The sequence below is a fragment of the Anser cygnoides genome, chromosome 23 (genome assembly GCF_040182565.1).
Source record: "Anser cygnoides isolate HZ-2024a breed goose chromosome 23, Taihu_goose_T2T_genome, whole genome shotgun sequence".
In the NCBI taxonomy this organism is placed as follows: domain Eukaryota; kingdom Metazoa; phylum Chordata; class Aves; order Anseriformes; family Anatidae; genus Anser; species Anser cygnoides.
The window spans coordinates 7,946,102-7,964,546 of record NC_089895.1 but is presented as its reverse complement, the minus strand read 5'-3'; the positions used below and the strand labels follow the sequence as shown (position 1 = coordinate 7,964,546).

At 60.7% G+C, this 18,445-nt stretch overlaps 2 protein-coding genes across 11 annotated transcripts in view; one reads left to right on the top strand and one right to left on the bottom strand.

Annotated features, from left to right (window-relative positions):
- Window positions 1-18,445, bottom strand: part of KCNAB2 (potassium voltage-gated channel subfamily A regulatory beta subunit 2) — a 289,172-nt gene that overhangs the window by 17,324 nt on the left and 253,403 nt on the right. The window contains exons 1-4 of one of the 10 annotated variants that reach the window (XM_066982155.1): window positions 10,707-10,748; window positions 6,540-6,591; window positions 2,340-2,459; window positions 1,960-2,001 (exon numbers count right to left, since the gene is read on the bottom strand). In XM_066982155.1, the coding sequence (XP_066838256.1) occupies window positions 1,960-2,001; window positions 2,340-2,416 (119 nt within the window). In that variant the 5' untranslated portion in view covers window positions 2,417-2,459; window positions 6,540-6,591; window positions 10,707-10,748. Of the gene's footprint in view, window positions 1-1,959; window positions 2,002-2,339; window positions 2,460-6,539; window positions 10,025-10,706; window positions 10,843-18,445 lie in introns of those variants that run through there. The other 9 variants (XM_048067354.2, XM_066982157.1, XM_066982156.1 and 6 more) reach the window with 9 other exon arrangements.
- The window catches only part of NPHP4 (nephrocystin 4), a 32,656-nt gene continuing 25,157 nt past the window's right edge, over window positions 10,947-18,445 (top strand). Inside the window, 6 exon segments of the mRNA XM_066982140.1 lie at window positions 10,947-11,070; window positions 12,061-12,251; window positions 13,320-13,472; window positions 15,320-15,492; window positions 15,800-15,864; window positions 17,217-17,372. Coding sequence (XP_066838241.1) covers window positions 12,081-12,251; window positions 13,320-13,472; window positions 15,320-15,492; window positions 15,800-15,864; window positions 17,217-17,372 — 718 coding nt within the window. The 5' untranslated portion in view covers window positions 10,947-11,070; window positions 12,061-12,080.

Here is an 18,445-nt window from a genome sequence, read left to right as displayed (position 1 = left end):
GATTTTTGGCTGAGCAACATTACCAGGCGGCAGGCAGAGCAGGAAAGCACTGGGTGCGTCCACGGGCAACTTATTAGCAAAAACTTTGTGCTAGCTGAGCAACGAGAAGCAGTGCCCCAGCAGGGGGGCTGGAAAAGCTGCCAAAGCCCGGGCAGCGACACGCCAAAGCAGGAGCTGCTGTTCTGCGGAGGATTGCAGGCAGGACCCCCGAGCACCCCCCGTCCCCAGCCCGCGGGGACCCCAGCACCCAGAGCCGAATGTGCCGCAGGGTGCTCCGAGGGCGCAACGAGCGGTGCCACGGTGCCAAAAGGCAGCGGTGAGCCCGAGGCGGGTGCCCCCCTCCAGGGGCAGACAGGGAACTTTCCAGCCCACACCCGACATCTCACACCCTGCCTGCAACAGAACAAAAGCACCACCACAAACGAAAACACCCCCAACCAAACGAGCCCTGCGTTACCTCGGGAGGGAAACCCCTCTGACCCCCGTCAGGCCCCGCTGTGTGGCCGGGGGCACGCAGACCCCTGCCCAGACAAACGCACCCCTCGCACACCGGGAGCCGCCTCCTCGCCACCCGGCCCCGTGCGCATCCGGCCCCGCGCCGCCCGGCTGCTCGGACTCACCCGGCTTCTGGGGATCCTGCTCATTAAAATGAAAAGCTCTGGGTTGTTAGGGTTCCCTTGGACAGCTATAAGACATGCACAGCTGTGTTTTTTTTCATTAGGGGAGTGTCGATGCTTAGCATCCAAAGCAATTGGTGAATACAGGTCCCTCCAGAGTCAAGTTTTTTAGCAGCGCTCCATTAGCCCTATTAGGGTATTTTCTTCCTAGCGAACAGGAGCTCAATTATTCATGACTTCTTCTCTAAAAGCCTGTGGATGTGCAGCTGCTTTATGAACACTGGCATCGTTTCCCCTGCCCGGAGCCGCCCCTCGCCGGTGGCTGCAGCGAGGCGCCGCGCAGCGACAGGTTGCGCCCCGCCGGGACGCGCGTGGCGGCGGCACCCGGGGTGCCGAGGAGCCCCTCGGCATGGTGGCAGGGCTCGCAGCTGGGCTGCCGAGGGACGCCGGGTCCAAAACGCAAACACCTCTGGGCAGACACGCTTCTCCTAAACGGAGATCTGCTCCAGACCCTGTCACCCTCTCCTCCACCCACACGCCGTGCTGGGGGATGGAGGGGGAGGCCACGGCGCATCGCCCCTCGCACCACCGCGGGCTGTCCTGGTGGCGGCCAGGCCGGATCCGGCCCGGCACCGCTGTGTACGGTGTCCCTGGAAGCACTGAGGTGGCTCCCAGAGCCCTGCTGGCACCATGCGCCAGGGAAAAGTGCCTTTTTAATTTTAGACAGTAAAAGGTTGGAGAAAAAAACATGTGTTGTCTTATGTATCAGTTAATGACATTTCTCTAAATGGAAGGAGCAGATGAAAGGGCTGGACGGATTCCTGGCGCAGCCCTTGGGAAAAGCTAACAGGCTCAGGCTGTTCTCCGCACAGCACCAGCCGAGCCAGGCTCGTCAAGGGTGAGGAGACGACGGCGTGTCCCACCCCCCGCTGGCCCCCGCGCCGGCCAGGCCAGAGCCCTGCGAAGCGGCGGCGTGCCGGGGCCCTCGGTGCGCGGTGCCGCTCCCCAGCGCCCCGGGCAGCACCCAGCACGCGCAGGGATCACGGACCCGACGGACAGCACGAGTCTGAGTTCAAGAAGCATTGGGACAGTGCCCTCAGATATATGGCTCGGTTTTGTGTGGGGCTGGGAGCTGGGCTCGATGAGCCTCGTGGGTCCCTTCCAGCTCAGGATACTCTATGGCTCGAGGATTTAAGTGATGGCCGGGCCCACCGGGGAACGTCCCGAGGGGTTCCCTGAGCCCTGCGTGGACGTGGGGCAGCCACAGGCGAGGGGCTGCCCTGGTGTGGGACATTTCTACTTCCCGGGGGCGTTTTTAGGGAGAAAGAAAGGACTCGGTTACCTGTAGAACTGGAGCTGGCGCTTGGGGCTCCCATACCTAGCGCTTCCGACAGCAAGGAGGAGAGAGAAGAAACATGCCACAAACCGCGTTAGAAAGGTGGAGGGCCCGGCGGGACCGCGCGGCCGAACCGGGACCGGTGGTGGCAGCAGGGATTTGGTGGTGCCCCCCTGTGCTGCACCCACCCGTGGGTGCCCGATGCACCGGGCACCGGCATGCTCCCGGACGGTAACCGGAGGAATCAGCTGTTAAAACGAGGCCCTGGCGCCCCGGGGCTGCCCGCGGTCTGGCAGTCCTGGAAGCGGTTTTCCACCAAGCACACCAACGGCCGCGGGATCGCTGTGTCCTGCCGAGCCCCTGGGGCCGCCCGGGCCGGTGCTCACCTGTAGATCATCCCGGGGGAGCCCGTCTGCCTCAGCGAGAGTCGTGCCGGGGAGTCAGTGGTCGATTCCGGATACATGGAGCCAGCCTCGCGTCCCAAGCCCCGCTCTCTGCCTTACCCTCTGAAAAAAAAAGAGGAAGAATAAGCTGAACCAGACGCAGGTTTGCCGAGCGTGCGAGTGACGGCGTTTCCTGTCGCTGAAGCCTGCGAGCCGGATGGGCGTGCGGCAGGGGCACGGCGCGGTCCCCGCCACCCCGCGTGGAGCCCCCCTGCGACCCCAGCACCCCAACCCGCTGCTGGCTGCTGCTCACCCCGTGTCCCTGCGTCTCCCCCAGACCCGTCCCACCCTGCCCTGCCCAGTGCCACCAGCTCCCCTTACTGGGTTGTCTTCCCCAAAATTCGGGGGCTGGTGGCTTCCAAAAGCCAGCACTCTCTGAGAGGCTGGGAGAACACAACCCAGGGCGTGGGGTCATGGACCAAGGCTGGGGGCTGTGTGCTGGGGCAGTGAGCAGGATGCTGTGCAAGCCTGCGCTGCCGGCGTGCTGCTGGGTGCTGAGCAGGGCTGCCTGCTGCCTGCGCTGCTGCCTGCGCTGCTGCCCGCAGGAGGCAATCAGGACACGCCACGGCGCGAGCCAGCTCCGGGGCTGCAGAGCTGCACTGGTGAGGCCCAGCCCTGTGCGGCAGCAGTCTTACAACACAGCAGGAAACAGTGAAGAAATTCAGGGCCTGAAAAATTAAACATTTTGCTGACAGGGAAAAAAAAAAAAAAACAACCCTGAAACAACCCCGTGAGGCTCCCTCTGCAGTGTATGTGCTATTCCCAAGCACAACCAGAAAAGAAAATTACCCTGGCTTTTCCTGCAGTCTGCTTGCTACCGCATGAGGGGGGTGCAGGAGCTCCGAGAGAAAGGGGGGGATTTCAGTCTTTTAAATTTAAACGACCTTTCCGCAGGCCCGTGAAACCCAACCTTTACACTGCAGGCAGCGAGCTGCTTTGCGCCCTGGATCTGGAGCGAGACGTTTCCGCGCTGCCTCCCCAGCAGGTGCAGGGCCTGGCGCACGGCGCGCTCGCCTCCCGGCACGCATCCCGCGCGCATCCCTGCACGGCGCGCACGCAGCCCGCGCGCGGCGGCGCAGCCCCTGCAGCCCTCGCGGCCCAATGGCAGCGGCTGCGGCAGCCGGGGCCCGTCCCCGCCGAGCCGCTCGCCAGCACGGCGGGAGCGCTGCGGCCCTGCGCCAACGGCCCCCCTCGCGCAGCAGGGCCGGGAGCGCGGCTCGCAGCGGCTCAGCGAGGACAGGATGATTTTTCTAGTGGCAGGAGGCAGCTGCCCTCCCGCTGCTGCGCCGCTCCCTGCGGCAGAGCGGCCCGGGCACCGCTGCGGAGCGTGACCCCCAGCGGGTGTGCGGCACCCCCGTGCTGCCCACGGGTCCTGCAGCACAAGCGCCTTCCCCCAAAGTACCCCGGGAGCCCCAGCAGTGCTCTGCAGCCCGCAAGGAAAGACCAAGCACCATGGGCAAAGCTGGAAGCATCCCCAGGGGGCGAGAGTCCCTGCAAAGGGGCTGCGGGAAGGGCAAAGCGGGCAGGAGCGGCAGTTCTGCTCCCGGAGATCAGAAACCCTGTACGCACAGCACCTCCCGCTGTTCGGCAGCGCAGGGCTAGCCGCAGCCGCCAGCCCAGGCGCTGCTCCTCCCGCACAGCACCTCCTGCCCGCCCCACCAAAGTCAGCGGGAAGCAGGGCGATGAGGCCGAGGGGAGCTGCACCGAGGGGACCCCGCTCCGACCCACAGCTGGGGCAGCGGCACCGCTTCTGTGTCTGCGCGAGCAGAGGGAACGGAGAGGCCAGAAACAGGCTCAAAACTATTGCACAGCTTAGGAGCAGCTCTTTTCAGGCGTTGTGGATAATTCTGGTGAGCCAGCCCTGCCGCCTCTCAGTGGGGGCCCCCAGCCACCCCCTTGGTGCCGGGTGCCCCCCAGCCCTATTTGAGGAGCTCAGTGGGGCAGCACCGCCGACACCAAAGGCTCCGCTCCCACCACAGCAGCGCGGCAGAGCCAAGCTGTGACCGTGCTCACTGGGGAACCGCTGGCAGCCCTAAAATGTGGAGAGGGACGTGAGGCCCACGAGGCATCTTCTGCCCGGGTGGTGCGCGGTGCCCCAGGGACCTGCCCCAGATGCAAAGCAGAGCGGCGTGCCATGAGGGGCATGCACCGTGGGGCAGCACGGCATGGCAATGGCACGGCATGGCACAACATGGCATGGCACAGCATAGCACGGCACAGCACTCCACAGGGCAGCACCAATCCCCAGGACGGGGCAGCTCTGCCGGGCCACCAGCGCGTCCCACCAGGTGCTCGGAGCCAGAGGCGCTGCCCAAAGCCCCGTCCCTCCGGTGCCGGCACCTTCCCGTTTCCCTGCAGGGAGCCCGGGACAACTCCCGCAGCTTCAGCTTCATCGGGGCTAAACCCAGCACAAATTTCTGCAGGGTGATGTGTGGAAACAGAAGGAAAGAGTTCTCTGCTGTGGGGTGTTGGGTATAAAAGCGCGGGATGCGCCTGGGACCCGGGCATGAGGGGTGCCCTGAACGCTGGCTGCCACCCAGCTCCCATCCCCGTCCCCATCCCCAACCCGTGCCAGCACGATGGGTCAGGAAAGAGTGGCTGCTGAGATGCTGCAGGGATGTAGGGCCAAGGTGGCCCAGGGCTGAGGCTCTGCTGGTCCAGCCGGGTGGACGGTTTGAAGGAGGCTTTAAGACTCGCTCATTAGAGCGTTAATCGCCGGGATCTAACTGCATGGCTTTACCCTGGTCCTGACCAGGCGTGGTGCGGACATGGGAACGCGCTGACTGAAATCGAACTGCCCCGCAGATGAGCAGTGATGCTGAAAGTGCCAAAGCGAGGGCCTGCGCCTACTTCTTGGCAAAAGGGTCTCCTTCGGGCAGAGCCGCCACGTGAAGCCTGAGCGCCCCAGCCAGCCCCGAGCACGGCACCCCGAGCACCCCCAGCTCCGGCCGGCTGCGGCCCATGGGGCGGGCAGAAACCTGGCACCTCTGGTTCCGCCCGGACCTTCCCTGGTGGCAAAGCCGGCACGGGGCGTCCCGCGACGCCCTGCCCGTCGGCGGCCCTGATCTCGGTGGGACAGCACCGGCTGTGGGCGGCTGCTCCACCGGGAGCCCCCCAGGCACAGCCGCTCTGCTGAGCCCCGGCAGGGCCGAACTGCTGCTTCCCCCTGCCCAGGCCCTCCCTTCCCCACTGCAGCCGCCACTGCTGCGGCTGGGGCTCGGCGGTCCCCGGGCTGAGCACCCCGAGCATGGGGTGGGAGGAGGGCTGTGGGACCCCCGCCATGCCCGTGATCCGGCACAGCTCCCAGCCCTTTTGTGGGGGTGCGGGTGCGACCGCACAGAGCCTCTCCCCGCTCAAGGTGCCTGTCCTGGTGATTTGTTTTTTTTCCTCTCTCTTTTTTTTTTTTTTTTCAGGGTTTGGTAAACAGCGTCCTCAGTGAATTCCCCCCCAGCGCTCTACGGAAAAGATGACTTCAGGACGATTAGTCATATTGCCCTACTGTGACTTGCAAATGCTTTGCTAGACCCAGCGCCTCCTGCCATCGCCTCCTTCCTCATGCCCTGCACGTCCCCGGCACAGCCAGGTCCCCGCACCCCCCGCGCCCCCCGCCCGCAGCGGTGCCTGCAGGGGTGCGTGGGGCAGGACCCCCCCTGCCCGCACGGGACCCTGCAGAGCCCGGCCGGCCTCGGCTGCACCGCAGGCTCCTTGCAGCAGCCCGGGCATTCGGGTATGTTTATAACCCATTCATTAAAATAACAACAAAGCCGCCCGGCAGGGGTCTAGCTGCAACACGTGAGGTCGCCTGCAGTTTTACCGTGTGCTCTGAAGCACAGGCACTCGGCACTGCTCGGCGCCCGGAGTCAATGACAAATCCTAAAACCACATGTGGCACACCAAGCGGGATTGTTTCTTTTCGCATTCACGCATGCAAGCAGAAAAGTAACGCTGCCCGTCACGCACCCGAGCACACGCAAGCCCCCGATGTGCAGCCCCGCCGAACCATGCCGCCCTCCGCAGAGCCCGCGGCCGGGCTCCTGCTGCACTGCACCTGCGGGCGAGGCACCCACAGCCCGGCGCAGCGGCACTGCGGGGCCGGCCGGTGGCACGCCGAAGGGCAGCAGCACCCCGAAGCCGCGCACCTACCTCAGCTCCACGGTCTGCAGGCACGCAAAGCCAGCCTCCCCCGAAAGTTTTTCTTCCTCGGCGGCGAAGATGTGCAGTTGGGAGGAAAAAAAAATGAGACGCAAATCAGCTGACGGCAGAGAGCAGCCTGGCAGAGATGGAGGCTCTGCAGATTTTGGAGAGCGGTGCCAGGTGCCGGTCCAGAGCGACCGCGAGCACTCACGCACGCTGGAGGCAGACGCAGCGGGTGTTATTTTTTACCCCATTCCCCTCGGCTCCCCAAAAACCAGCCCTTCGGAGCAGAGCCTCGTGCCCGCGGAAGCGCGCGGCGGGAGGCGGGGGAGCCCCTGCCAAGCACGGATGCAGCAAACACGTCCTCACCGCGCTCACATCCTGACTCGGCAAGTTTTGCGCCGCACCGTGCCGACGAGACGAGCCTGGGCTCCCGTGCCCGCCGGATGCCGCCGGTGCCTTAACCGTGTCGCTGCCGCCGCTGCGGCCCCAGCCCCGCGCCCCCCAGGAGCGCAAGCGTGCGCAGAGTGAGCGGCGGCTGCGCTGCGCCCGCCGCCCCGGACGTGGCACAAAGGCAGGCTTGGTGCCGGGGCTGCTTCAGAGGGAGGGGAGCGGGACGTCTCCGCCGCAGGATGCTTTTCAATCATGCCGGAGGCTTTTCTTAAGGAATAAAAGAAGAGGGAAGTGTCGTGTGGAGCAGGAGCAGGGCCGTTTGAGGCCAGGGTGCTGCTGGCCCCACGGGATGGTGGCAGTGGCCCCTTCTGGCCTCAGGAGCTGTGAATATCCAAGGATAACGGCGGAGAGCCTGGGGAGCTCTGCGCCAGGCAGCGAGCAAGACTTGCACCAACTGAGGCAGCGGCCGGTTTGCGTCCCGCTGCTGCATGGAGCTGAGAACAGCAGCAGCAGAGAGAAACCCAGGATGCTGCCAGCACCCACTGCAGCCGGGGGGGAGCGGGACGGTGTGCCTGGCTGTGATGGGCAGGGGTCCCCAGCAATGCCCAGGGGTGCAGAGCCACATTTCGGGAGCGCTGTGGTGCTGGGTTGCCTTCCAGCCTGTGCCCCACGTGGCTCTGGGGGACTCTGGGCAGTCGGGCAGTGGCTGGTACCACAGCACTTCAGCCTGAGCCGTCAGATGCCCTGAGCACCAAGCCTTCCTCCTTGGCACTGATAAATAATTTGTGCGTTTGTCTCTGCAGAGACACCGAGAGCTCCTGGTGTACGTTAAGAGATGGTTAATAACGACCTGGCTGGCAGCGGTTGCCACCTTTTAATTGACTTCTGCTTTTTTTGCCGTCTTGGAAGGTTCCTCCCCGAAACACACGGTTTGGAGGCCAAAGAGGCACCCGAGGAATTAGAGCAGGCTTGTCCCCAGCCCCATTACAGCGCTGTATCACTGGGGTGAGCAGAGCTGATACTGCTGGAGGCTTGGTTGAACACGAGAACCAGGGGCCAAGTGAACAAAAAGGGTCAGGGTTTGAGAAGCAGGCAGCTCGCACAGTAGGTTATTTTCATTTAAATCAGGAAAACTGGGCGCTCCCCGGCACCCCCAGCGAGCGCTGACCACTGTGGCTCGCGGGGCACGTGGTGCCAAGTGCCGCAGCACAGCTGCGCTCCCAGCGCCTGCACGGATCTGGGATTGCAGCTCAGGAAAAATGGGGAAAGACATCTGCCTCAGGAGTCCCAAAATAGCCAGGAATTGAGCCTGCATGCAAATTTTGTTCTGACTGTAACCACACTTGCCTGATGAAAAAGCGAGCAAGTTTTGCGCGCAGACGCAGACGCGGTCCTGCCGGTGGCGGGGCCACCAGACGTGGTGCCACTTCCCAGCGCACCAGGACTAACAGGGACCCGCCTGCCAACACGTGCAGGGGCAGCTCCAGAAGCACAAGTGTGCTGGCCAGCACAAAAGCACTTGGAAAAAGAAAAAAAAAGACAAGCCAATGCCAAGATTTATTGAGAGTGCCGAGCACTGCAAGCTCCCCTCGCCGAGCTGCAGGATTTCGGGCAGCAGGGTGCAGGACACGGGGCAGGAACCCAGCCCAGCCCTTCCACGAGAGCTTTGCAGCACCGGCCTGGCAGCTCTGCTGCTCCAGCAAGCTGCGTTCACCTGCACGAGGAGTTATTCTGCTCCCTGTGCCACGTGCCTGGCCCACGGACCTGCACACCGAGAGCGAGGAGATGGTGACGGTGCCTGGGACACCGCGGCCCTGCTCCCTGCCTTACAAGCATGAGGTTAAAAAAATAAATGTAAAAACCACTGCTCTCCTGTACCTTCGCTAGCAGCTGCAAGCAGAGGCTTTTCTTGTGAACCAGCAGGAGAAGCACCGCATACATGTATATGCGATTATTATATAATGCATATTCTCATTGCATACATGAATGTTCTGTATATTGGCCACCCTGCCTCTCCTGGCACTCACCCATGACACAGAAATGTGGCTTGCAGCAGTGCAAGGTTTAGAAGCGACCTGCGGTTTTGGAAGCCTGGCTTGATGCACTCGCATGCACAACGCCAGGGGCAGTTCTGATTTCTGGAGGCGCGGCGTACGTGCTCCTCTCTTCTGCCAAAAGGCTTCTACCAGGACAGGAGCCCCAAAGAGCCTGCATGAAGCGTCCCAAAGAATCTGCGTTACACGCAACAGCAAAGGCACCCGGGGCTTGCTGGCTGCCTCGGGGCTGTCCGGACATCCCCACCTTAAGGAGACGGCCCTGGGAAGTACGGACCTGGGCGCCTCACGGACCTGGGCGCCTCACGGGAGCCTCGGGAGCGTCTGGCAGCAAACCCCAGGGGCACGCAGAGCGGCGGGGCCGCGGGCAGGCAGGAACCGTCCCTCAGCGCGGGGACGAAGGTCGCTCCGTACGGCCGGCCGCGCACGTCCCGGCACCTGCGCGCGGGGTCACCTGCCCTGGGCTTAGTCCTGCCGCTGCCACGTCCCCTCTGCCAGCGGCAGGGAGGGTGTTCGGGGAAATACTTGGGAAATATCTGGGCAAACGTTCGCACCTTGCTGTTCGGTTTGCCTGCTCGTTCGGCAGCGGTTACCCGGGCTTCAACGCCCCTGCCCTGCTGCAGCACCGGGGGGCCGCGAGGGGAACGCTTTGGGTCTGCGGGGAGCTGCGGGAGCGCCCCGCTGGGCCCGGGGCCGCCTTCAGGAGGGCTTCGGGGGGCAGCGCCGGCGGGGGCGCGCAGCCCCGGGGGTGTTGGCGCCGGGACCCGGTAACGCGCCCTGCCCGGGGGCTGGCGCCGACTTCACAGCCGGGCGGCATCGGAGTGACGGCGGGCACGGCTCGGCACGGCTTGGCTTGGCAAGCCACGGTACGGTACGGTACGGTACGGCACGGCACAGAATGGCCCGGTACGGCTGCGGCACGGCACGGCACGGCACGGGGTTCAGGCACGGCACGGCTCGGTACGGAACAGTAGGGCACGGCATGGCCCGGCACGGCACACCACAGAATGGCACGGTTCAGGCACGGCACGGCTCGGCTCGGCACGGCACGGTCACGGTCCGGTCCGGTCCGGTCCGGTACGGCACGGTCCGGTACGGCACGGTCCGGTACGGCACGGTACGGTACGGTACGGTACGGTACGGTACGGTACGGTACGGCACGGCACGGCACGGTACGGTACGGTACGGTCGGCTCAGCTCGGCACCGCTCGGTTCGGTACGGCTCGGTACGGCGGTACGGCTCGGCTCGGTACGGTACGGCACCGCTCGGCTCGGTTCGGCACCGCTCGGCTCCGTTCGGCACAGCTCGGTTCGGTTCGGCTCGGTACGGCACCGCTCGGCTCGGTTCGGCACCGCTCGGTTCGGCTCGGCACCGCTCGGCGCCCTCGTGGGGGGCAGGCCCCGCCCCGCCGCCGCTCATTGGCTGCGCCGCCTGCTCCTCCGGCCGCATGCAAATCGCGGCCGCCCCGCGCGGCGCCCATTGGCTACAAAAGGCGCAGCCCCGCCCCCGGGCCCGACCGGGCCGCCGGGAGCCGGGACCCCCGCGCCGCGCCGGGACCCCCGCGAGCCCCGCGCCCGCCGCCCCCCGGCCCCGCAGCCCCCGGGCCGAGGCCCCACGCGGCCCCGCTCCGCCGCCGGCCCCGCGCTCCCCGGCCCCGCATCCCTCAGCCCCGCGTCCCCCGGTCCCGACCCCGCCGGCGGCCCTTGCCCCGCTCCCGTCCCCGCTCACCGGCGCGGGCGCAGCGGGGCCGGCCGGACCGAGCGGCGCGAGAGCGGGACCGAACGGAGCCGAGCGGCGCCTCCCCCGCGGGGCGGCGCCCATCGCCCCAGTAACCCGACGCCGAGCGGGGCCCGACCACCCCCGGCACGGGGGGAGCCGCTCCCCGCCGTCCGCCCGGCCCCGGCCCCTCCGCTCCCCGCCGCCGCCCGGCCCTGGGGCCGCGGCCGGTTGCCCGCCGCCGGGCGGTGCCGGGGGCACGGGGGGGCTGTGGGCTCCGGGCTGCGGGCGGGGCGGCGGGCGGGGGGGGCACCGGCACCCCCCGGGCCCGCGGTGGTGGCGCCCGGGAAGATGGCGGCGGGACGCGGCGGGGCCGGTGGGTGCCCGGCGGGGCCGGGGCCGGGCGGCTCGGCACGGCTCGGCTGGGGGGGGAGCTCCCGGGCGGGGCCGCAGCCCCGTGGGGGTGCACGCAGCGGCCTCCAGCCCGGGCTCGCGGCGTGGCCCCGGGGGTGGCGGTGTGCGGGCACGGCTGGGAACGGGTGCGGGGAACGGGCAGCTCCCGGCTCCGGGAGGGCACGGCGTGGCCCGGGTGTGTGGGGTACGCGGCGTGGGGGGGGTACGCGGCGCGGGTGGGTGTGTGTGTGGGGCACGGGTGTGTGTGGTACGTGGCACAGGTGTGCAAGTGCACAGCGTGGCGTGTAATTACATAGCATGGGTGTGTGGGGAAGTGCACGCCATGGTGCGTGTGGTAGATGGCACAGGTGTGTCAGTACGCAGCACCGTGTGTGATACACGGCATCGTGTGTGAGCACGTGGCACGGTAAGTACACGGCGTGGTGCGTAAGTACCTGGCACACGTGCGTGTTTGCACGTGGAGCTCCATGGTCCGACCTCTGCACTGCCAGCACCGTCTGTGCGTGTGCTACGTGCACACGTGGGCTCTGTGTGCCGGGGTATCCAGCCCTGGTGTTTTCCCCTGCTCCTGCTCTGGCCTAACCCCGCTTTGCCATCCCCTACGGTGGGGCAGAGCCCCCAGGGAGCCCCCGGCCTGGGTGTGCGGCAGGGGGGCAGCCCCAGGGGGGCTGCAGGGCCGCCAGCAGCAGCAGCTCGCCGTACCCTTGGGTAGCCTTCAGTGGCTCCTCGCAGCCGTGCTTTTGGCTCCGCAGGACTCCGGCTCGGCTCTCCGAAGGGAAGGCCAGCATGTCAGCCATTGAGGGTGGCGGAGAGCCCAGGAGTTCTATAAAACACGCAGTATTGGGAACGTACATCTGTGCTGCTCTGCCACTTACAAGTGTTTTTCCGTATGCCAGCTTTCATGTGCCATCTTCTGCGCATGCGCTTCCCTGAAACGGGCTTCCTTTTCCAGATGAACGTTCTCTGTAGCAGATGCCTGGAGGAAGAGGTGACCTTCTGAGCATCAAGATGAGCGAGTGGGAAAGGATTTTTCTGCAAAACCTCACTGTTCCTCCCCACTCCCAGCGGAGGCGGAATATCCCGAAGGAGTCAACGGCTTTTCAGTGTGTCCTGAAGTACGTCGAGGGGACTGTCATCACGCAGGTAAAGGAGTGCTCTGCTGGTGCCCTTGGGCTGGCTGAAAAAACAAAAGAACACACACACCCCAAAGCCTTCGCAGAAAAATGCCATGTTGGTTCAAAATCCTCTTGTGTACCCATTAGAAAAATGGGACGCTGCTTGGTCTGCTCCAGCGACCCGGCGCTGCTGCAGGCTTGTGAGGTTGGAACTTCTCCGGGTGAGGTTTGCAGTAGTGGGGTTTGGGCAGGAGGTGCTGCTGTGCCCCTGGACAGGCAGAGGCAGCCCGGTCTTGCCTGGTTCATTCTTGATGGCCTGATCCTGTGCTAGCTGAAAAGGCAAAGCCATGCACAAATTCAGGTTCTGCGGCTGTTTTTTTATAAAGATTTTAAAGGTAGGAACTGAGCTCAGAACTTAAAAACATTCTCATTTTCAGTACTGCTGCTCACAATATTGAAAATCAGAAATGACAAGCACAAAATGTGTCACTTCATCTTGGCCACGAAAGTCACTTAGTGCTTTACCATCAGTGTTTGCCTGCTAAGCCTTTGGTTTCTGCTCATTGCGGTGCCAACAGGAGGATTGCACTTGCTGTGTTTTCAGGCCAGAGCTCAAAGAGATTGAGATTACAACAAAATTACTCTTTCTGGCAGGGGAACTAACTGTGAATCTCCCAGTAACATCACTTGGGGCTGTTTCTAAATTCCATGCATTTTTGTCTGAGTTAATTTTACATGTTGGTTTTTAATGCAGGTAAACATTTTTACATGAAAATCTCTGGGTCACATTTCAGAAATATTTTCTCACTTTGAGGTGTTTAACACTCAGTGTCCAGCTTTTGCTTGGCTTTTTGTAACCTCTGGCTGTAAAAAAGATTGTCCAGCTGGCTGTAGAGCAGCAGTTTCTGCATGCAGGCAGAACGATGGCAGTTTGTTGATGGCACACTTGGCCACACACCTGCTTCTTCAGCATCAGTTAGGAAGCAGGAGTTCGCTGTGCTTTTGTGCAGGGTGTTTTGCCTGTGTCTGGGGGCAGGGAGGGTACCGTGCCTGCAGAGACCCGCAGCCCACGCGCCTGTTTTCCTCTGTGTTGCAGCGAGCAGCGGGCGGCTCGGCGGGCGTGGAGTTCCAGCTGCGCCTGTCCCTGTTCGATGTCGCCTATCACCACTTCTTCGGCCGGACCTGGCGGAGCAGCGCCAGGACCCCCCACAGCGCCCCGCAGCAGCGCCCCAGGGTGGTGTTCAATGAGGTATGGGGTGAGCACACGTTCCTGGGCGGGCTGGGCTGCAACATGCGGCCAGGAGAGAGGTGTTCGGCAGGGATTTAACCTGAGCAGTCTGTCTTTGCACTGGGGTGGAGCAGGAGGGCGTGCTGTTTTAAAGTAGCATGAGCATTTTTAAAATAGCAATTCCCAAGTGTTTATGGGCTCTGGTTCATTGTCTGTCTTATGCCGTGCCTATTTTCCCTGCTGAGCTTTTTCTGCAGCAGTTTATTTTACCACTGTTCTTCTCTACGTATGCCTTTACTATAGGAAACAGCAACAACCCCTTTTTCCTTCTGGTGCTTCATAATCTTTTGGCTTCGTACATCTCAGATGTTGTCCATTAAGGTGCAGTTATTAATCTTTTATGTACAATTTATTCTTTTGGGGAAGTTCAGGCATCCTGTGAGCTCAGGCTGGGCAGTGCTGTGGTAGCAGCCGGTGGTTCGTGCTGCTGCCTGCTGTGCTGCTGTGCCAGCAGCAGAGTGCAGTGTTTCTTCAGACGTGGAAAGGGGCTGAGCAGCAGTGCCAGCAGCAGCTCTTTCTCATTACCTGGTATTAAACTCGCACAAAGCCATGCTTTTATCTGTCAGGATTATCAGCAAAACACGGCGTCCCCTGTCCTGCCCGCTACCCTGAGACAAAACCTTGCACGGGTCCTTGGGTGTGCAGCTGGCGGCATTGCTCCTGTTGCTGCTCTGCACAGCCGGGGGGAGGCTGCAGATCCCTGCAGCACGGACATCGATTGCAGCTGAGATTTCATCTCCTTGGTCAGGACGCTGTCTAATTATAACCTTTATTTCCACTTCAGTCAATGCATTGCGCCAAGGATGAAGTTTAGCATAGATTAGAGCTGTGCTCCTTGATTTATTTAAATCGGTAATGGCATCTGAGGGACACTGGCATATGCATTTCTTCCTGGGGTGTTTTAATCATCACTCAACCCGTGCTTTTTGAATAGAGATGGAGGAAGCTATGGCACGGAGTGCTGCAAGGAGAGAGAACCACTGCACTGTTGCACGTGCTGCCAGTGCTGCAGAGCCCGCACTTTGAGCACCATCCCCGTGACCGCGGCGTCACCAGAGGAGCGAGCTCAGCAGCGGGTCTCTGGGCAGGGCAAGTGTGGCCCCACGAGGGTGGCAAACGTGAGGTTACCTCTGCTGGGAGGAGGATTCGTGCTGCCTTGGTGTAGGGCTCAGCAGAGAAGAAAGCGTTATTGAACCTGTTAGCTTTTAAGGAGACAACTGTAAACTTATTTTAACAATGGACTCACTTTAACGACTTTTTCCTTTGCAAGTCATAGCATCAGTCTCCTGCAGCCTGACCACTTGTCAGCAGCTGGTGGTCATTATTTCAGCATTTTGCAATAAAAGATAATAGAATAACGATTTATTTCTCTGGGATGATGCGATAATGTCTCTCTCTGTTATCCCTTCCTGACAGTCTGTGATTACAGCAAATGTTTTCTCCGGGACACCGTGATAATGAGTTTTTAATAGAAAGATTAACCCCACTGTAAATCCTGTCCCTGGGAGGTGACCTGTGTCCCGTCCCCTTCACCCCTGCCTTGTGCTGTGCTGCTGGGGCCTGGGGGCCCCCGCCAGCTGGTGAGCCCAAGGGACAGGCTGCTCCTGCAGCCCACGGCACACCCAGCCCGATGCCTTAGCTGGACCTGGCACCATGCACATCCTGTGAAACGGGCATCGTCGTCGTCTCCTCCCTGTTCTTTTTGCAGTGCTCGCTGTCTGTGTGACATGCCCTTGCCAGCAGCTGCTGCCACCAGCTCTGAGATGCCTTCTCTCCCTTCTCTCCCTTCCTTCCTGTCTCTCCTCCAGGCCGTTTACTTCCACACCTCGCTGAACCACCCCAGCATCATGGCTGTGGTGGAGGTGGTGGCGACAGCCCAGACGCCGGAGGGGCCCTCCCGGGATCTGTCGTGTGGCTTTGGGCTCATCCCCCTGTTCGACAGCAGGTGGGATCCCACGGACCTGGCCGCCAAGGACAGAGTGTAGGTACTGCTGGCCCCAGGGCTTCCCTGCACCGGGGCCTCTCTGAGAGTGGGGCACAATTGCTTCTGGGGGGAGAAGAGGTGGTCCTGGGGCTGCAGAGACAAACCTAGCTTTTAGAAAAAAGGTTTTTCTTATTAGAAAGGCAACGGTGGGGTTATTAAGTGATGCATATTTTTCCCCTACTGTTTGTATCATGTTAGAGAGTAGGAACTTGGCTTCTTTTTTTGAGCAGAAGAGTTGCAGGAAATGTGCTTCAGGATGGGTTTACTGAATGCTTCACGTTTGGTTCATGCTCTTTGGTTTCAGACTCAAGCTGTACCATGGGACACCGCGTGCCTTACTGCATCCACTTTTCCAGGACCCTGTAGAAAGTAAGCAGCAGCAAGATACTAGTATCACTCCTTTCTTTGCAGTTTTTGTTATCCAAATAGGTATCGTGTTTGTTTGCTGGAGGCAAAAGATGCATGGTCTGTGCCCTCGCAGTGCTAAGCAGAAGCGTGCCTTCTCCTTTCAAGCACTGGAGTTGCATGGTGGGTTTCAGTACCACGATAAAAAAAAAAATTGAGAACATGAGTCTGAGATCTGATGCAAAAAATAACTGTTTGAATACATGGTTATTACTTTGGCTCATTTTGAGAAGTGATGTCCCCATTGCATGGTGAAAGCAGACGAAATTTTGTACTGTTTTGGCACATTTCAGGGGAAATGGGTATAGAGTTAGAAATGCTTTCCTAAGCAATGCAGTAGAAAGAAAATGTAAGGGTTATGGGTTTCTGTTCCAAAAAGACGTGTTGGATTCGGAAGCTGATAGCTGCATTGTCCCCAGGTGAGGCTCCTCAATGAAAGTCACCTTGTGCGAGATGCTTCTCTGTCTGGCAAAGCAGGGAAGTGTCCTTGCGCTGGAAATACACACATGCCTGCTGGTGCTGAGATGCACTGACAAGTGACGGGGACAAATTCTGTGCTTACCCTGTACTGATGGTTATTAAGGATGTTTGAAAAATGGTGAACATTACGCCCGCCCCTGACAGCCCATCGAAAAGCTTTCTGCTGTCGATACATTGCTTTTTGTCTGGAGAAGGCATCTTGGGTCTGGTGCTGTTGGAGAGGAATAATCTGCTTCTGAGTAATGTTCCTTCCCAAGCACTCAGGGTGTCAGCACAGTTGCTAGAAATAGTGTATGTTCCTTGTAGCCAGAAAGGAAGAGTACCTCTGTTTTTCCATTTGATATGAAAATGGTTTAACTTCTTAAATCTGAGAAAATATTCACGTTTCTTCTCTGGAAAGCAGAGATGTGTCTTAAGATTCTTCCGAAAACCCCGGGGCTGTGCCATGTCGATGCACGGTGCGGTGCCTTCTCACTGCGGTGCTGGTGGGCAGCATGTGCTTCCCAGCGACTCGGGAGCGAGTTGGTTGTGGTCAGAGGATGTGCTGTGCTGCCCGGGAACATGCACTGCCCATCGGAGCTCACATAGTTTTGGTTTTCCCCATCTTGTGCTTTTGCTGCCAGACTCCCATAAATTTCCTGGCACGGGGGAGTTTAGGGGAACAGGGAATCCGTGTTCAGGAATGTGGTGTATTGTCAGCAGGAGAAACTTGTCAAATTCAGGTTTTGCTTTGCTCATGACATGTGCCTTTATTGATAATGGTTTCTTCAACTGACAGCAGCACTGTAAAGTTCTCTTCCCATTGCTTTTTTCATTTCATAATGTTTTCTCTTTAGAGAACAAATACATGACAATAATGGAGAACAGCCACCTGCAGTACACCCTGAAGCCCCACCCACCCCTGGAGACGATATTTCACCTCCTGCCTGAAAACCTTCTGGTGTCTGGGCTGCAGAAAATCCCTGGCTTGCTCCCTGCGCACGGAGACACAAGTAAGGGCCCCTTGAGTCCCACTGCTGTGGGTATCAAACTGCAGGGTGATGCAGGGCTGCTTGGGGCTGCTCCTGCAGTCCTGCTCGTGCACCTCTGCCTCCCCGGCCGTGAGAGTGAGCCCCTGCGAGCGGCTCTAGTGTGTGTCTGTTGGGAGCCAGGCTCGTGCTCCCTGTTGGCCTTCTCTCACCCTGCTCTACTTGCAGGCAGCACTGATTCACTTTTATTGTACTAGCAAAACCCGCTGGCAGCCGGAGCAGGCAGGCATCCGTACCTCGCTGCTGCTGCATCCTGAGTCGTGCATCAGTGATGTGCAAAAGATATTGGTAGAAAAAAGTGACAAAAGAAAGGTTTGCAGTGAGCTTGGTTTGTGACTTCTCTGCGATGTCAAAGCCACATTGGATATTTTCTGCTTGAGCTCCGGTGGTGCTTTCTGCCTCCATATCCCTTCAGCGTGGTGCTGTGCATGTGCTGGCAGCGCAGGCTGCCCGCTGTGGGTACCCAGCCTGGAGCCAGTTGTGCTCCGACTCCCCGGGGTCACCAACCAAGCCAGGTGGGCTGCAGGTGCCTGTGGGAGGCTTTCCCCCTGCTGCAGGCTCAGTCTGTGCGTTGGTGGAGGGTGGGCTGCAGGTCCTACTGCTCTTTGGCTTTACAGTCTCTCTTCTGTGCTCAGGGTGTTAAAAACAGCCCCCAGAACACCAGCGTGACCTGTGGGGCTCATTCTCTCTGCTTTCCACTTGGACAGAAATGTCACGGACTTCTCTGGAACTCCCCTGTGGTGGAGAAGCAATCGTGGCATTTGTATCCAGTCCTGAAATATGTCTGCGTGGCTTCATTCTGCTCTCTTTTCTGTTAATTGCTTTGCTCCTGGGAAAATGCAAGGGATAAATAATGGTTGGTTTAATTAGAGTCATTCAGAGGAGTCTTAGGAGAAGCCCGTGCAGCTTGTTTAAGATTGTCCTTGTTCGTGGTGGTGCTCTGGGTAGTTAGAGAGCTGGCAGGTCCAGAGGGATGAGCTTCTCCCACACGCAGCCCTCATAAATCTTGCCTTATGGATGCCAGCCTTGCAGTTCGC